The 11669-nt window shown below is 43.3% G+C and overlaps 1 protein-coding gene across 5 annotated transcripts in view; it reads right to left on the bottom strand.

Annotated features, from left to right (window-relative positions):
* Window positions 1-11357, bottom strand: part of rims1b (regulating synaptic membrane exocytosis 1b) — an 81261-nt gene extending 69904 nt beyond the window's left edge. For all 5 annotated transcript variants that reach the window (XM_085460464.1, XM_085460465.1, XM_085460466.1 and 2 more), the window contains exon 1: window positions 10951-11357. In XM_085460464.1, the coding sequence (XP_085316590.1) occupies window positions 10951-11117 (167 nt within the window). In that variant the 5' untranslated portion in view covers window positions 11118-11357. The remainder of the gene's footprint in view (window positions 1-10950) is intronic.
* Between the last annotated feature and the right edge of the window lie 312 nt (window positions 11358-11669).

The raw sequence follows: 11669 nt of genomic DNA, 5'->3' as shown, positions 1-11669 counted from the left end.
AGAGCAATGTAGAGAGTCTGGTCAGCCCAAGCAGAATGCATTCTCATTAAACTTTAATGCTGCTGAGGTCTGGGAGCACTAACGGGGGCTACTCACTCAGGTCGCTCACTCTCAGCACACTCAGCCAGACACCGCGAGCCTCCACCTCCTCCCTTCCTCTGTGAGTCTGATAAGGCTGCACCTCCTTCTCTGCCACATTTTGTTCCCTGTGTCTCTGATGCTGTAGCTAATGATTAACCAGATATCAAGTGTGTGCAGCTGTATCAACACACAGACACGCGGCTGTTTCCCAAAGTGCACAAAAATAGTCAAGTGAGGCAGAAACCTTTTTAGATTTACTCCTAAGCTAAGCAGTGTTTATTTAATCATTACTATTTATTAGCACGATAATGTTGTTAATATACCGATACCGTGTAAATGTCTCCGCTCTTCTCAAAAAGATTACCAGCAGGTAGGGCTGGGCCATATTATACCGTTCACGGTAATACCGGTATAATGTTAGGCAACGATAGGAAAATGAAATATCGCGATAGAATGGGAGTAAAACGCGCATGCGCAGTGCCTTTGTTTTCATACGCACATGGCTGATTGTTGAGTGAAACTGATGAACCAGAATTGGTTTGTAAAAATGGTGCAACTTCCGTGATGTGGAACTGGTTTGGTGTTTGTCCGTCAGATACACAACAAAGCACATTTTTTTGCAGAACATGCAAGCGGCCGTTGTCATTGTCATATTTGTCGGACTAAGATGCTCTTAAATCTGGGAGTAATCTGGGTCCTAAACTCCGTATGCTTCAGGTCAAACAACACTGCAGCATCACTTAAGAGTTAAAAACTGTCTAAATTCTTTCATCTTTAATAAAACGATCAGCATTGCTGCTTTACCAGGTGTAACTATAAAGTTTAACTTCCAGGCATCCATGAAAACAAAAGTTATTACATTTAACGGAGTTAGAAGTTAGCAGGAAGCTAGCGGAAGTTAGCTCGCTAGTTTCGCTAGTTACCTAAGCATGATATTGCATGTTCTGACCGAGAGATTTCTGAAAAAAATCAAACGTACAGCTCTGCTATCACTTCCAACATAAATGAAGACAGGAAACTAAACAGCAGTGACGTTTGTAGGGTTACTGAAGTTGGGCTAGCTGGTATATAATGATGTGCTACGTGATCGCTAGCGACACAGCTATGTTAGCATAACATAAACAGTGAAGCTGGAGGACGAACACTAACACTTTTCCACTTATAAAAGTTAACGTGAAGGTTCTTCATGGTTAGAGACAAATGCAATCGCATGGCAGGATGCTGTAAACGGACCAAACTTCAGTCAGGAGAACAACTGAGATAATCCATCCACAATATGAGGTTAGTCATTAATAGACTGCAACAACATGGGAATAGAGCAGCTGCCAGAGAATTCAACATTAATGAATCAATGGTACAGAAGTGGAGGAAGCAAGAAGAATGAGTTGAATAAAGTTTGATTTCCTGACTGCTTTGTTTCGCTTAATGTGCCTTATAATCCCGTGCACCTTATGGTCCGAAAAATACATACTGCACACTGCAGTTTAATGTTGCAAAGCACCTATTTTTAACTTCAGTGGATATTATATATGGTTATGCTCAGGATATGTCAGCCCATTTCTACTGGAAATGCCTTTTGGTTAAACTTTCAGCAAGGAATTTGCATTTGCACTGTTACATTTTTATAAAGCTTTAATGTACATAAAAACCAGCTTCTTGTTTAAGTGAAAATAAATGGAAGGTTGTCTTTTTGCGCTAGTAATGTTGTGGAGTTGTATTTTGTCTCGCATCAATTATATCGTCGGTTATATCGTTATCGCAAATTTTCAAATATATATCGTGATAAATATTTTTGGCCATATCGCCCTGCTCTACCAGCAGGTTTTGAACCCTCACTGCTCTTATGAGGCCACATGAGCCTTTGTGACTGATGAGAAAAGCTTGGACTGATCAGGTGGGGAAAGAAAATCTAATCTAATCTTTTACAAGCCAAACTGGGAAAACCATTCCACAGATGCTGTGTTTTTTGGCCTAGTTCATAACTTAGTTGTCACATCATTTACATACACTCTATTATTGAGAGCAGAACAGAGTAAAGTCAAATACTGTTGATGCTGAGAGTACTCACAATTATGGAAACATGACTCCAACTTTAGGCTGACTTTGTTCTGCATCTGTTTAGATGAAACATTTGTTTTCAGCTTTTTGTGCTGAATCCATAGGCTGTACATAAAAGATGGACATAACTAAGAGATCTGAAAAGGAACGAAGACTTTATGGTCTTAATCACTAGGTTCAAGTTTTGCCTTAAGATTGAAAACTCACTACAGTGGGAGTGTGTAGTTTCCTCATCGTGTGATTACAGATTTTAGTACATAAAGAAGAAAACAACAACAATTGATAACAGGATTTCACAAAGTAAAGGCTGATATCACAGTGGTAACATCTTGTGCTTATGTAGTCTACATTATTTAAATTCATGACCACCTAGGTCACTGACTATACTATACTCGTAGAAAAAGCATCACTTTCCCTTTGTTGTTAATTATCTGTTTGATTCCATATGTCTGATTCAGGGACACAGTGGGGGTGGAGCCTAAAGGTGCTTTTATGCCACCTGTCGCACGGCACGACAGTGGTTGACTCCATCAATTTTAAGATCAGTGTTTGCATTATACAGTCTTTAGTTTTAATTGTTTAACAAAATGCATGGACGGCATGGTGGCACGGTGCTTAGCACTGTTGCCTCACAGCGTGGGTTCTCTCCGGGTGCTCCAGCTTCCTCTCACAGTCCAAAGACATGCAGTTAGTGGGGATAAGTTAATTGGTGACTCTAAATTGCCCTTGTCTATGTGTCAGCCCTGTGACAGACTGGCGACCTGTCCAGGGTGTACCCTGCCTGTTGCCCTAAGACGGATGGATATTTTTGGAAAAAAAAGAAATGTAAATATCTGCATACACAGAGGGTTTAAAACTGACACTCCTTCACATAGTTTCATGGGGGAACCAGCAGTTCAAATAACTCAGTATCACAAAAATTATGATTATTCTTGACTAATACGGATTTTAAAGTATAACCAATACAAGCGTTAAAAAGGTGGAAAAGAGGCTGTAACAAATCTGGCTGAAGTTCAGATTCCAATGTTTTTAACCCTTTTTACAACCAAACAACCTTCCCCAAACTTTAGTTGTTGTTGTTTTTAACCATAACCACATTATTTCTCCTGAAAGTAATAATCAGAGAATATCTGATAATGGCAAAAGAAAAAGAAAACAATGTGCACATGGCAGAAGTGAGCGTTAAACAAAAACTGTCACTGAATGTCATCGGGAGTTGTAAGAATCCGTCACTGTGTTTGGTGAGCATTGTTTCTGGTGACAGAAAGCTTTCAATTGAATGAATGCTGCAGAAAAGCCTGAGAAATAGTATGCAGAAAATGTGTGAACAGGCCCGTCCACATACATTCTCTGGCTTTCAAACCTAGATTCTGGCCCATATTTACTGCATTGGACACACACATGCATACACACAGGTGCACTACGCTCTTTTTTTTCTCTTGCAAATTAAATGAAAATTAAGTAAAAAGATGACGGACGGAAGCTCAGAACCATGCACACAAACACACGCCGGGCTTCTATTCCCTCCAGGTGTTGCAGACACACGCGACTGCCTCGAAGTTCTTTTAATTAAGAGCAAAGTGTGACGATCCAATTCAGGAAACTCAAACACACACAGAAGCACATGGACTCACACTTGCTCCAGCTGTCTGGAAAGCGAGCGAACGCTCGCTGCAAAGCAACAGGACAAACTGTACAGTAACGCAGGCGTGCTGTCTTTGTTAGAGTGTCCTTTCCTTCTGCAAGCCATCTGGGTTTGTGGCTGTTTGTGTTTCGCTTCTCGTTATAAGGACAGCGGTACACATGCTGTCAGAACGTGTGCATCATGTGGAGGTGGGTGGGTGCCGATTTTGAGCGTACAATCTTGCATGAGTGCGAGTGTTTACCAGTGTAAAATAGGAAAAAATGGGCACACATGCTTCCCTGTGTGCATTCAAGTATCCGTGCTCACAGTTTGTCTGTGCGCCGGGACAAAGTGCAAACACTACACACTGTAATTAGTGCAATTTAACTTCAGGACAAAAATGAATCAGGTTAACAAGAAACAAAAAAGGTTCACAGCATCAACAGCAGCCAGTGAACTGAATACTTAAATATTTCAGGAACCACTTCCAAGTGTGTGCTATTTCCAGACCTGATCCATAATTCAGCATTAGCATTTTTCTCCCAGAAACCTTGAAGCTCTTCAGTCTGATCTGAAAATGTTGCTTTTAATTTCAGCTGAAAGACAACAAGTTTTTTTCTTTACTCTGGAGACATTATTTGGTAAGGTGACATAATTGTAGCCGCTGCTGTCACGGCCCCGGGGTTTGTGTGGTTTTTGAGTTCTTAGTTAACATATATTTGAGTTTTAGTTTCTGTCTGGCTCATATCTGTTTGAAGATTCAATTTTCTGTTTGGTGAACTTTTAGTTTCTTCTGTTGATTTCTTTAATATTCTAGTAGACTGTTTTTTTTTATTTCTTGTTATATTTGTCAAGTTTTTGTTTGTTGTTATTACGTTAAGTGTTCTCTGAGGATGAAATTCACTTTTGTGATGTTGTGTTTGGTTCACATCGTGATCATTTTAGCAGTAGATGTAGTGGTACAGTCTCCCCAGTGATTCCCTCTTTCTGCCTCTGTCTCATCCATGCGCTCGTATTCATGGTTATCTAAGTGTGATTCTTGAATCTGTTGTTAGTTGTCTTTTGTTTATTTCCTATTTTACAATAAAAGCAGGGTTTCTTTCACAGGTTGAAACAGGGTTACTTCTTCCTTTTGTAATTGGCTCCCTTGCCCTGATTGCCTGTCTCATGTCCCTCGTGCTGGTCAGTCCCCATGCAAACTTCAGCGTAAACGCAGTTTCTTCTCTTCATTTTATTTTAATTGTCCTTTTCATTTTTTCAGCTTTTAAACACAGAAACAGCATCACATTGAGTTTCGCCAGTCTACCGGATAAGTGGGTGGACAGCTAAGTCACAGAAAGTAAACGGCATTGGATCATAATATTTACCAGGAGCTTGTTTTTTCATATTTTAAAAGTTCTATAGTTGTAGTAACTCTGTGAGGTTTTTACGTGTAAATACTGGTTACCTGTAACAGATTGTTTACATACAGGAACTTGCAGAAAGGGGAGTGGTCTATTTTGAAAGAACTACGACAGAGTCAGGCAGGACTTCTCTGGTCTCGACCTCTCACCCTGTGACATCACAATCTATCTCTCACTGTTTATGTAAATATTAAATAAGAGGAAAACAATCAGTTCAATAAAGTAGAAACCAGACTCCACACATTAGAACAGATGCTAGAACCAAAGACCCAGCCTGTTTTTGACCTTGTCTCCCAGCTGTAGCTGACCTCTTGGACAGCAGCAGCCACATCAGACGGCACACAGGGCGGAGGGCGCCGCTGCCCTCTCCATGCACCCTGCAGCCTTACAGCATTGGGGAGCTCTGGTAAAGGGAGATTAGCTGTGTGTGTGTGTGTGTGTGTGTGTGTGTGTGTGTGTGTGTGTGTGTGTGAGTGAGTGGGAAACTTCCCATTCTTTCAGTCTCGCCCTTTCCTTCTCTTCCACCACTCTAATCCTTAAAACCTCTAAATCCTCCCTCCTCTCCCTCCTTCTGTCCCCCAAGTCCTTATTTCTTCTGCTGCCCATCTGGTTTCAAGGAACAATCTGCACCTTGTACAGATCAGAAAAAAGTTTAAAGTCCTGAAAACAAAACCAACGCAGATGTGCATGCTCATTGATTCAATGGGTACGACTGCTGATGGTGCTTTTACTTCTTTCCCTTAAGATCAACATAAGCGGAGGCCTCCATTAACATCGCCTACCACCCCTGTGCTGTGCATCCACCCTGTCTACAAACTCTGCTCTGAGCACATCAATATTTTAAACATTATTTCTATATTTACGTTTTGGGAACCTCAAAGCTCCCAGGGGTGGATGGAACATTGAGCAGAAAAAAGATTTCCTGTTGTGCTTAGAATTATTTGTTCCTGAGATTATGGTCACTGCTGCATACTGCATTTTGATCCTTCCCCTTTTGCACGACGGCTCCCCTGTACCAACCTTCCTCTGGATTAGGAAGTCAATGGAGATTTAGCCAAGTCAATGGAGGGAGTTTCTGAAGTCTACAATGCATTAGAGGAGGACAAAGCGTTTGTTGTAGCTGTGAATTAGTGAAGGAAAACCCAGGTGCTGACTTCTCACCGCCTGTGAGCTCAGAAGCAGGTGATCTGGCTCTGCGATGTTTCTTTCATGCTGGAGGTTAAACTCGTGACAGATAAAGTCCCATATCAGTATAACCTTATCGCTGCCAGCTGCTTGACTCTCAGGCAGTGCTGGCCAGGTGGAATGGTCTTGATGTACTAAGGTACTGAATGTCCTTTTGGCTGTAGGCTCTCACTGGTGTTGGAAAACATCTCTGGACATGAATGCATGAGGAATAAACCCTACACGTTCAATAGACAGTGTAGAAGCACACAAATAAAAATTTATCAAGGTCTTAAATCCTTAAATTACAAAAAAGCAAAAAACTTTTCAATTTAGTGCCCTGTTGGGTAGCTACGTCTCCTTTATACTCACTGATTTCTGCTTCATTCACAGACAGCAACATGTTTTCATCCCCAGACATTACGTGCTGTCACTCTATCAGGTACTAGTCACATCCAAGTAGAAAAATGAAGCCAACACGGAAGTGCCAAAGCTGCACTTCCTCTCATGGCCACTTGAATCTGAGAGACAATTATTTTTTCAATAATTCATCTGTTTGGATACTGGAGTGTGAAGCTTTGCCACTTTCATTGGCAGGCGTCCAGACACAGGCATCTGCCAGGCGTCACCTCTGCTAACTAGAGTGAAATTGCAGTATTTTATTTCTCTGTTACTTTCTGTGCAATAGCACCTGTGCAGCTTGCTACGTTTGCTACCAAGTTTGCTAGTGTTAGCTGAAAACTTGAAACTCCACCCTCTAATCCAAATATGGTCACTTCTAGCAACATTAGCATTTTCTGTAGCCAAAACACTAATATTGAAGCTGCAAAATATCCTGAAACCAATGGGTGATGTCGCTACACCGTTCCTCACCATTACACACAAAACCTCCTTGGACGGCAGTCTTGACACACTGGCTATAACTGCGGTGAACACTGAGAGACAACAGTCACATTATATAGAGCGACAGTGGCTGCATGAGGAGGCTGGAGTCAGAAGGCTGCAGTTTGCCTCCTGCTGGGAGCGTTTTACTTTCATTTTCATTCTGATTAGTTTGCAGCTATGAGCGTAGAACTAAAGGCTCTTGGTTAGATGTAGAAACAGATGCGTTACTTCATTACTAAAACCGTGATTTTTTTGCGAGTGTCTCATGACAGTGACGTAAGCAAGTGCGACGTTCGTGACAACAGCTGCGTGCAGATCAACAATGGATCATATATCGAGTGTGGGAGAGAGTATGAGCGTGCAGCGTTTAAAGCGTGGAAGTACTGACCTTACTTTGAGTTTGATTCCATAAAAAGTGACAAAAACATTAGTGTCCGCTGTGCGTGGGAAGAAAACTTCTTTTTACAGTGAAAAAAAAACCCTAAACCTCCGAACAAGCACTGAGTAGCTACGACGTAATGGGAAACTCACAGAGAAACTCGCGGATTCTTCCACTGACCGCGGCACACCTGCACCAGGGTAAACCTCCGCCTACCCAGTCCTGCTTTACAGGTGAAAATAGAGCAACAGCACCGCTGAGTCTTTGATGTTATTTATTTTCTGCTGTGTTTTACTTGCATCTATTTGAAAGACTGAGTGTAAACACAAAAAATATTTTATTTTATGTGCTGGAATGTGCAGAAAATAGGTTTAAATGTTAAACTAATTTCTTCCCGTCAGAGAATGTTGCATATAATTAAATTTTTGCTTGATGCATAAAGTTAAAAGATTAAAACTAATAAAACAAGTTTTAAAAAGAGACTTTTCCATTTGATTACATTTTGTATGATGGATTATGTAGAAAAAGTAGAATTGGGCTGAAAGATCTATCGCTTTATTACCTCTTCAGGTTGTGAATCGTGTTTTTAAAAAGTAACTACTTAACTAAGTAACTAAGTAATTAATTACTTTTGAAAATAAGTAATCAGTAAAGTAACAGGATTACTTTTTTGGGAAGTAATCAGTAATTAGTTACTGATTACTTTTTTCAAGTAACTTGACCAACACTGCCTATAATGAACTTTACCTTCCAGTAGCGCCATTATACGTTCAAAATGAGAAGATTCAAGTTGCCCAGTAATCCAGATGATAATTTTTAACCTTAGATTTTCGTCCTAACGCACTGACTGCTATTGAGTTGGTTGCTTCAGATTGCAGATGAGCACAGTTGGGGAACATTTGCTGCATGCACATCTTGCTTGTTAACTCCATCCATCCATTCGCTTCCGCTTATCCTTTTCAGGGTCGCTGGAGCCTATCCCAGCTGTCATAGGGCAAAAGGCGGGGTACACCCTGGACAGGTCGCCAGTCTGTCACAGAGCTAACACATAGGGACAGACAACCATTCACATTCACACCTAGTGGCAATTTGGATTACCCAATTAACCTATCCCCACAAGTTGCATGTCTTTGGACGGTGGGAGGAAGCCGGAGTACCCGGAGAGAACCCACGCAAACACGGGGAGAACATGCAAACTCCACACAGAAAGACCCCAGCCTGATGGTGGAATTGAACTCAGGACCTTCTTGCTGTGAGGCAACAGTGCTAACCACCGTGCCACCGTGCTGCTTGTTAACTCATAATTCAAAACATATTGTGACAAGAAAACTTTTTTTTCCTCTAAAACAAAAGTCCAATTCCAGTAACTCTCTGCACTGAAGTATGGACTTAATCCTGGATTCTCATTCAGCTGTGACTATCCTAAATCTCTTGACCCCATTTGTGTGAGCGTGCATGAAGATGGTCATCGCCTACTGTTCAGCTGGAAAGCTCAAACTTACATACTTGTGTGTCCCTTGTTTTTATTGTTGTCCTGCTTGTAAAACATATGCTTGTCTCTTCATTTTTCCTGATTTCTTCTGTTCTATATAATTCAGCTTCTGTTTCTATGTGTACAGCTCTTCCATTCAAGTATGATCAAACTACACTGCCATCAATTTGCGTACCCCAGCAGGTATGCAAAAGATTGATTTACAGTTTAATTAAAGAGCTGAACAATTAAAGTTTATTTAAACAGGGACTTCAAAATACCTGGCCAAAGATCCCCAAGTGGCGAAACGTGCTTCTAGAAGGACTTTGACAACGAACCGCTGGGTTTAATGATGAAATGAAACCCGGTTTGAGTACGTTTCTGCTCAATAAAATATTAGTTCAGTCCTGTGTCTGGCTTCTATACTGTGCATAATAATCTTACACCATATAGTGGTAAATATCAAAGAGTGCCTCAGTAGCTAATGCCTGCACATTTCTCTAAAATCACATTACTCCTTTGGCCATGGTGTTCTGGTCCGGTTAATGATTAGCCAGATGATGAAGCCATTATTGACTGAACCTGCTGCCTGTGCCTCATGGAACATTAAATACATCACTTCCTCTCAAGGGGCCCAACGCTGGCCCTCACTCTGTTTCCCTTCAGTGAGGAAATGAAAACAGTCATTAGAATCAGAGAAGGACAGAGAAGCTAAAAGACAGCAGAATAAGGGTCCTCGCATGTTTCAGGAGCAAGTTATCACATACAGCCCTGACTCACAGTGTCTTAAAGATTGCTTGTGTTCAACCCCCGCCCCCCGATGCATCAAACTGCAATGCAACCCAGCTTTTGTAAAAGGCAGCTGGAGTACACCCAACCCTCTATAACGTCTCCCTATCATCTCATAGTGGGTTTGTTCAGTTTGAAGTGGTCCCCTTCTGTCATTTTCCCATAAAGCTTCTGTACAGCCAAGCATCCCCCAGACCAGCACTCTCTGTTCTTATTCTTCTCTCAGTTTTCTCTGACAGCCTGCTCGATCGACAAGCAGAGGGTTTACAAACGTCCAATATCATTATTATGTTGTTACAATTCTGTCTTTCCTAATCTGTATGTTATCTGGTTGTGGCCTGCTAAGAATGCCAACCACACCCCATCTTCTCCTCTCCGCCGAGGGGAGCACAGTCTTACACGCCGCCTCACCACCGGCCCTCTGCTGGGCTTATGAAAGCGGCTTGGTTCGCTCCAGGCCTGTGAGCTAGTGAGCTATAATGTCATTGTTTCTGCTGTTATTGTAAAGGATATCACACACACACACACACACACACACACACACACACACACACACACACTGTCCGCAGAAACCTACAGCGATAAAGCTCACACTCCAGCCTGCACGCGTGCGTAAAAAGGGAAATCTGAGCGGCGCTGGATGTGTAAACCGAAGGATGGGGTGCAGTCCCCATTGATGAAAACGAGTGGGTGAGGGCTGGATAATGCTATGATTCATCCCCTCCTCCCCTACCTCTCTCCCCATCAGCACTGTCACACCCCACCCTCACCACAGCCCCTTTCTACACCTGTTTGACCCGGGCCGTCTCCACTCACTGTGACCGTAAATTGTTTTAAATGTATCGATTGTTTTCAGCAGCATCCGGTCTTCTAATGCAACCACGATTCTTTTCGGAAACACCTCCCGAGCCCTGGGTGCTGTTATATCGGTGGCTGCATGTTTGGGAACACATCAACACCTCCACAAGTGCAAAATGACGGAATCGCAGAGGCTGGTGGTTACTGGATGTGATGGTTATAATGGAGAGCTCGGCTACAAGAGCAGCTTTCTGTGCCTTAGAACTTCCACAGAGGAGGAAGAAAATGTTGCCCTTACTTTAGCATGGCTTGTTCTTTCTCCTCTTCCTCCTTTTGCCGAGCCATCACTGCCATGATTATCTTCCTTTCCTCCTCGGTGAGGTGGCTAAGGTCCGGCAGATCTGGCATGGACGGCGGCACGGTGGGTGGGCGAGGGCCGCCCTGGGGCCCCACCGAGGCGGACATCTTTTCGACCAGCACCACCCCACCACCACCTCCTCCTCCTTCTCCTCGGCGTGTCGTTTCGGCTGACAGGTTCCCCGGAGTGTTCCCGAGCCACACCTCACGACATGGTCGGCGGGCGTAGTGAACGCGGTAGCGGCAGCCGCAGCTCCGGCGAGTAGTGCGCGCCGCTCATGGTTGGAGGCACCCTCGGCTGTGCTTTTGTTTGTCCTCTTTATGGGTGTTTCTGCCCCCACCACGCTCTCGTCGTCGTTCCCCCCCACCCCCCGCCTGCCCTCCTCTCCCCTCCACCGCCCGAATTCACACGGAGCCCATCTCCGTTTTTTCACGCCGGGAATTGAGTCGAGCTGAGGAGGGGGCCGTGGTTCTTCTTCGCTCGGCTGATCTGTGGAGCCTCCGCCGTCGTCGGACTGGAGCTGGATGTGGGGTTGGTATAGGCGGAGTCCGTGCTCTCTCTCTCTCTCTCTCTCTCTCTCTCTCTCTCTCAGTCAATGGGAATGCAGCCCACCGTCATCTCCCGTTTTTGCAGAGGCGCGCTTACTCATGTGAGAATGG

This window comes from Copadichromis virginalis, linkage group LG6 (assembly GCF_057382275.1).
Source record: "Copadichromis virginalis isolate Kocher_CV1m ecotype Utaka linkage group LG6, C_Virginalis_male_GT1.1, whole genome shotgun sequence".
Classification (NCBI taxonomy): Eukaryota; Metazoa; Chordata; class Actinopteri; order Cichliformes; family Cichlidae; genus Copadichromis; species Copadichromis virginalis.
The sequence above is the reverse complement of the archived record's forward strand: the minus strand, read 5'-3'. Positions and strand labels throughout refer to the sequence as shown.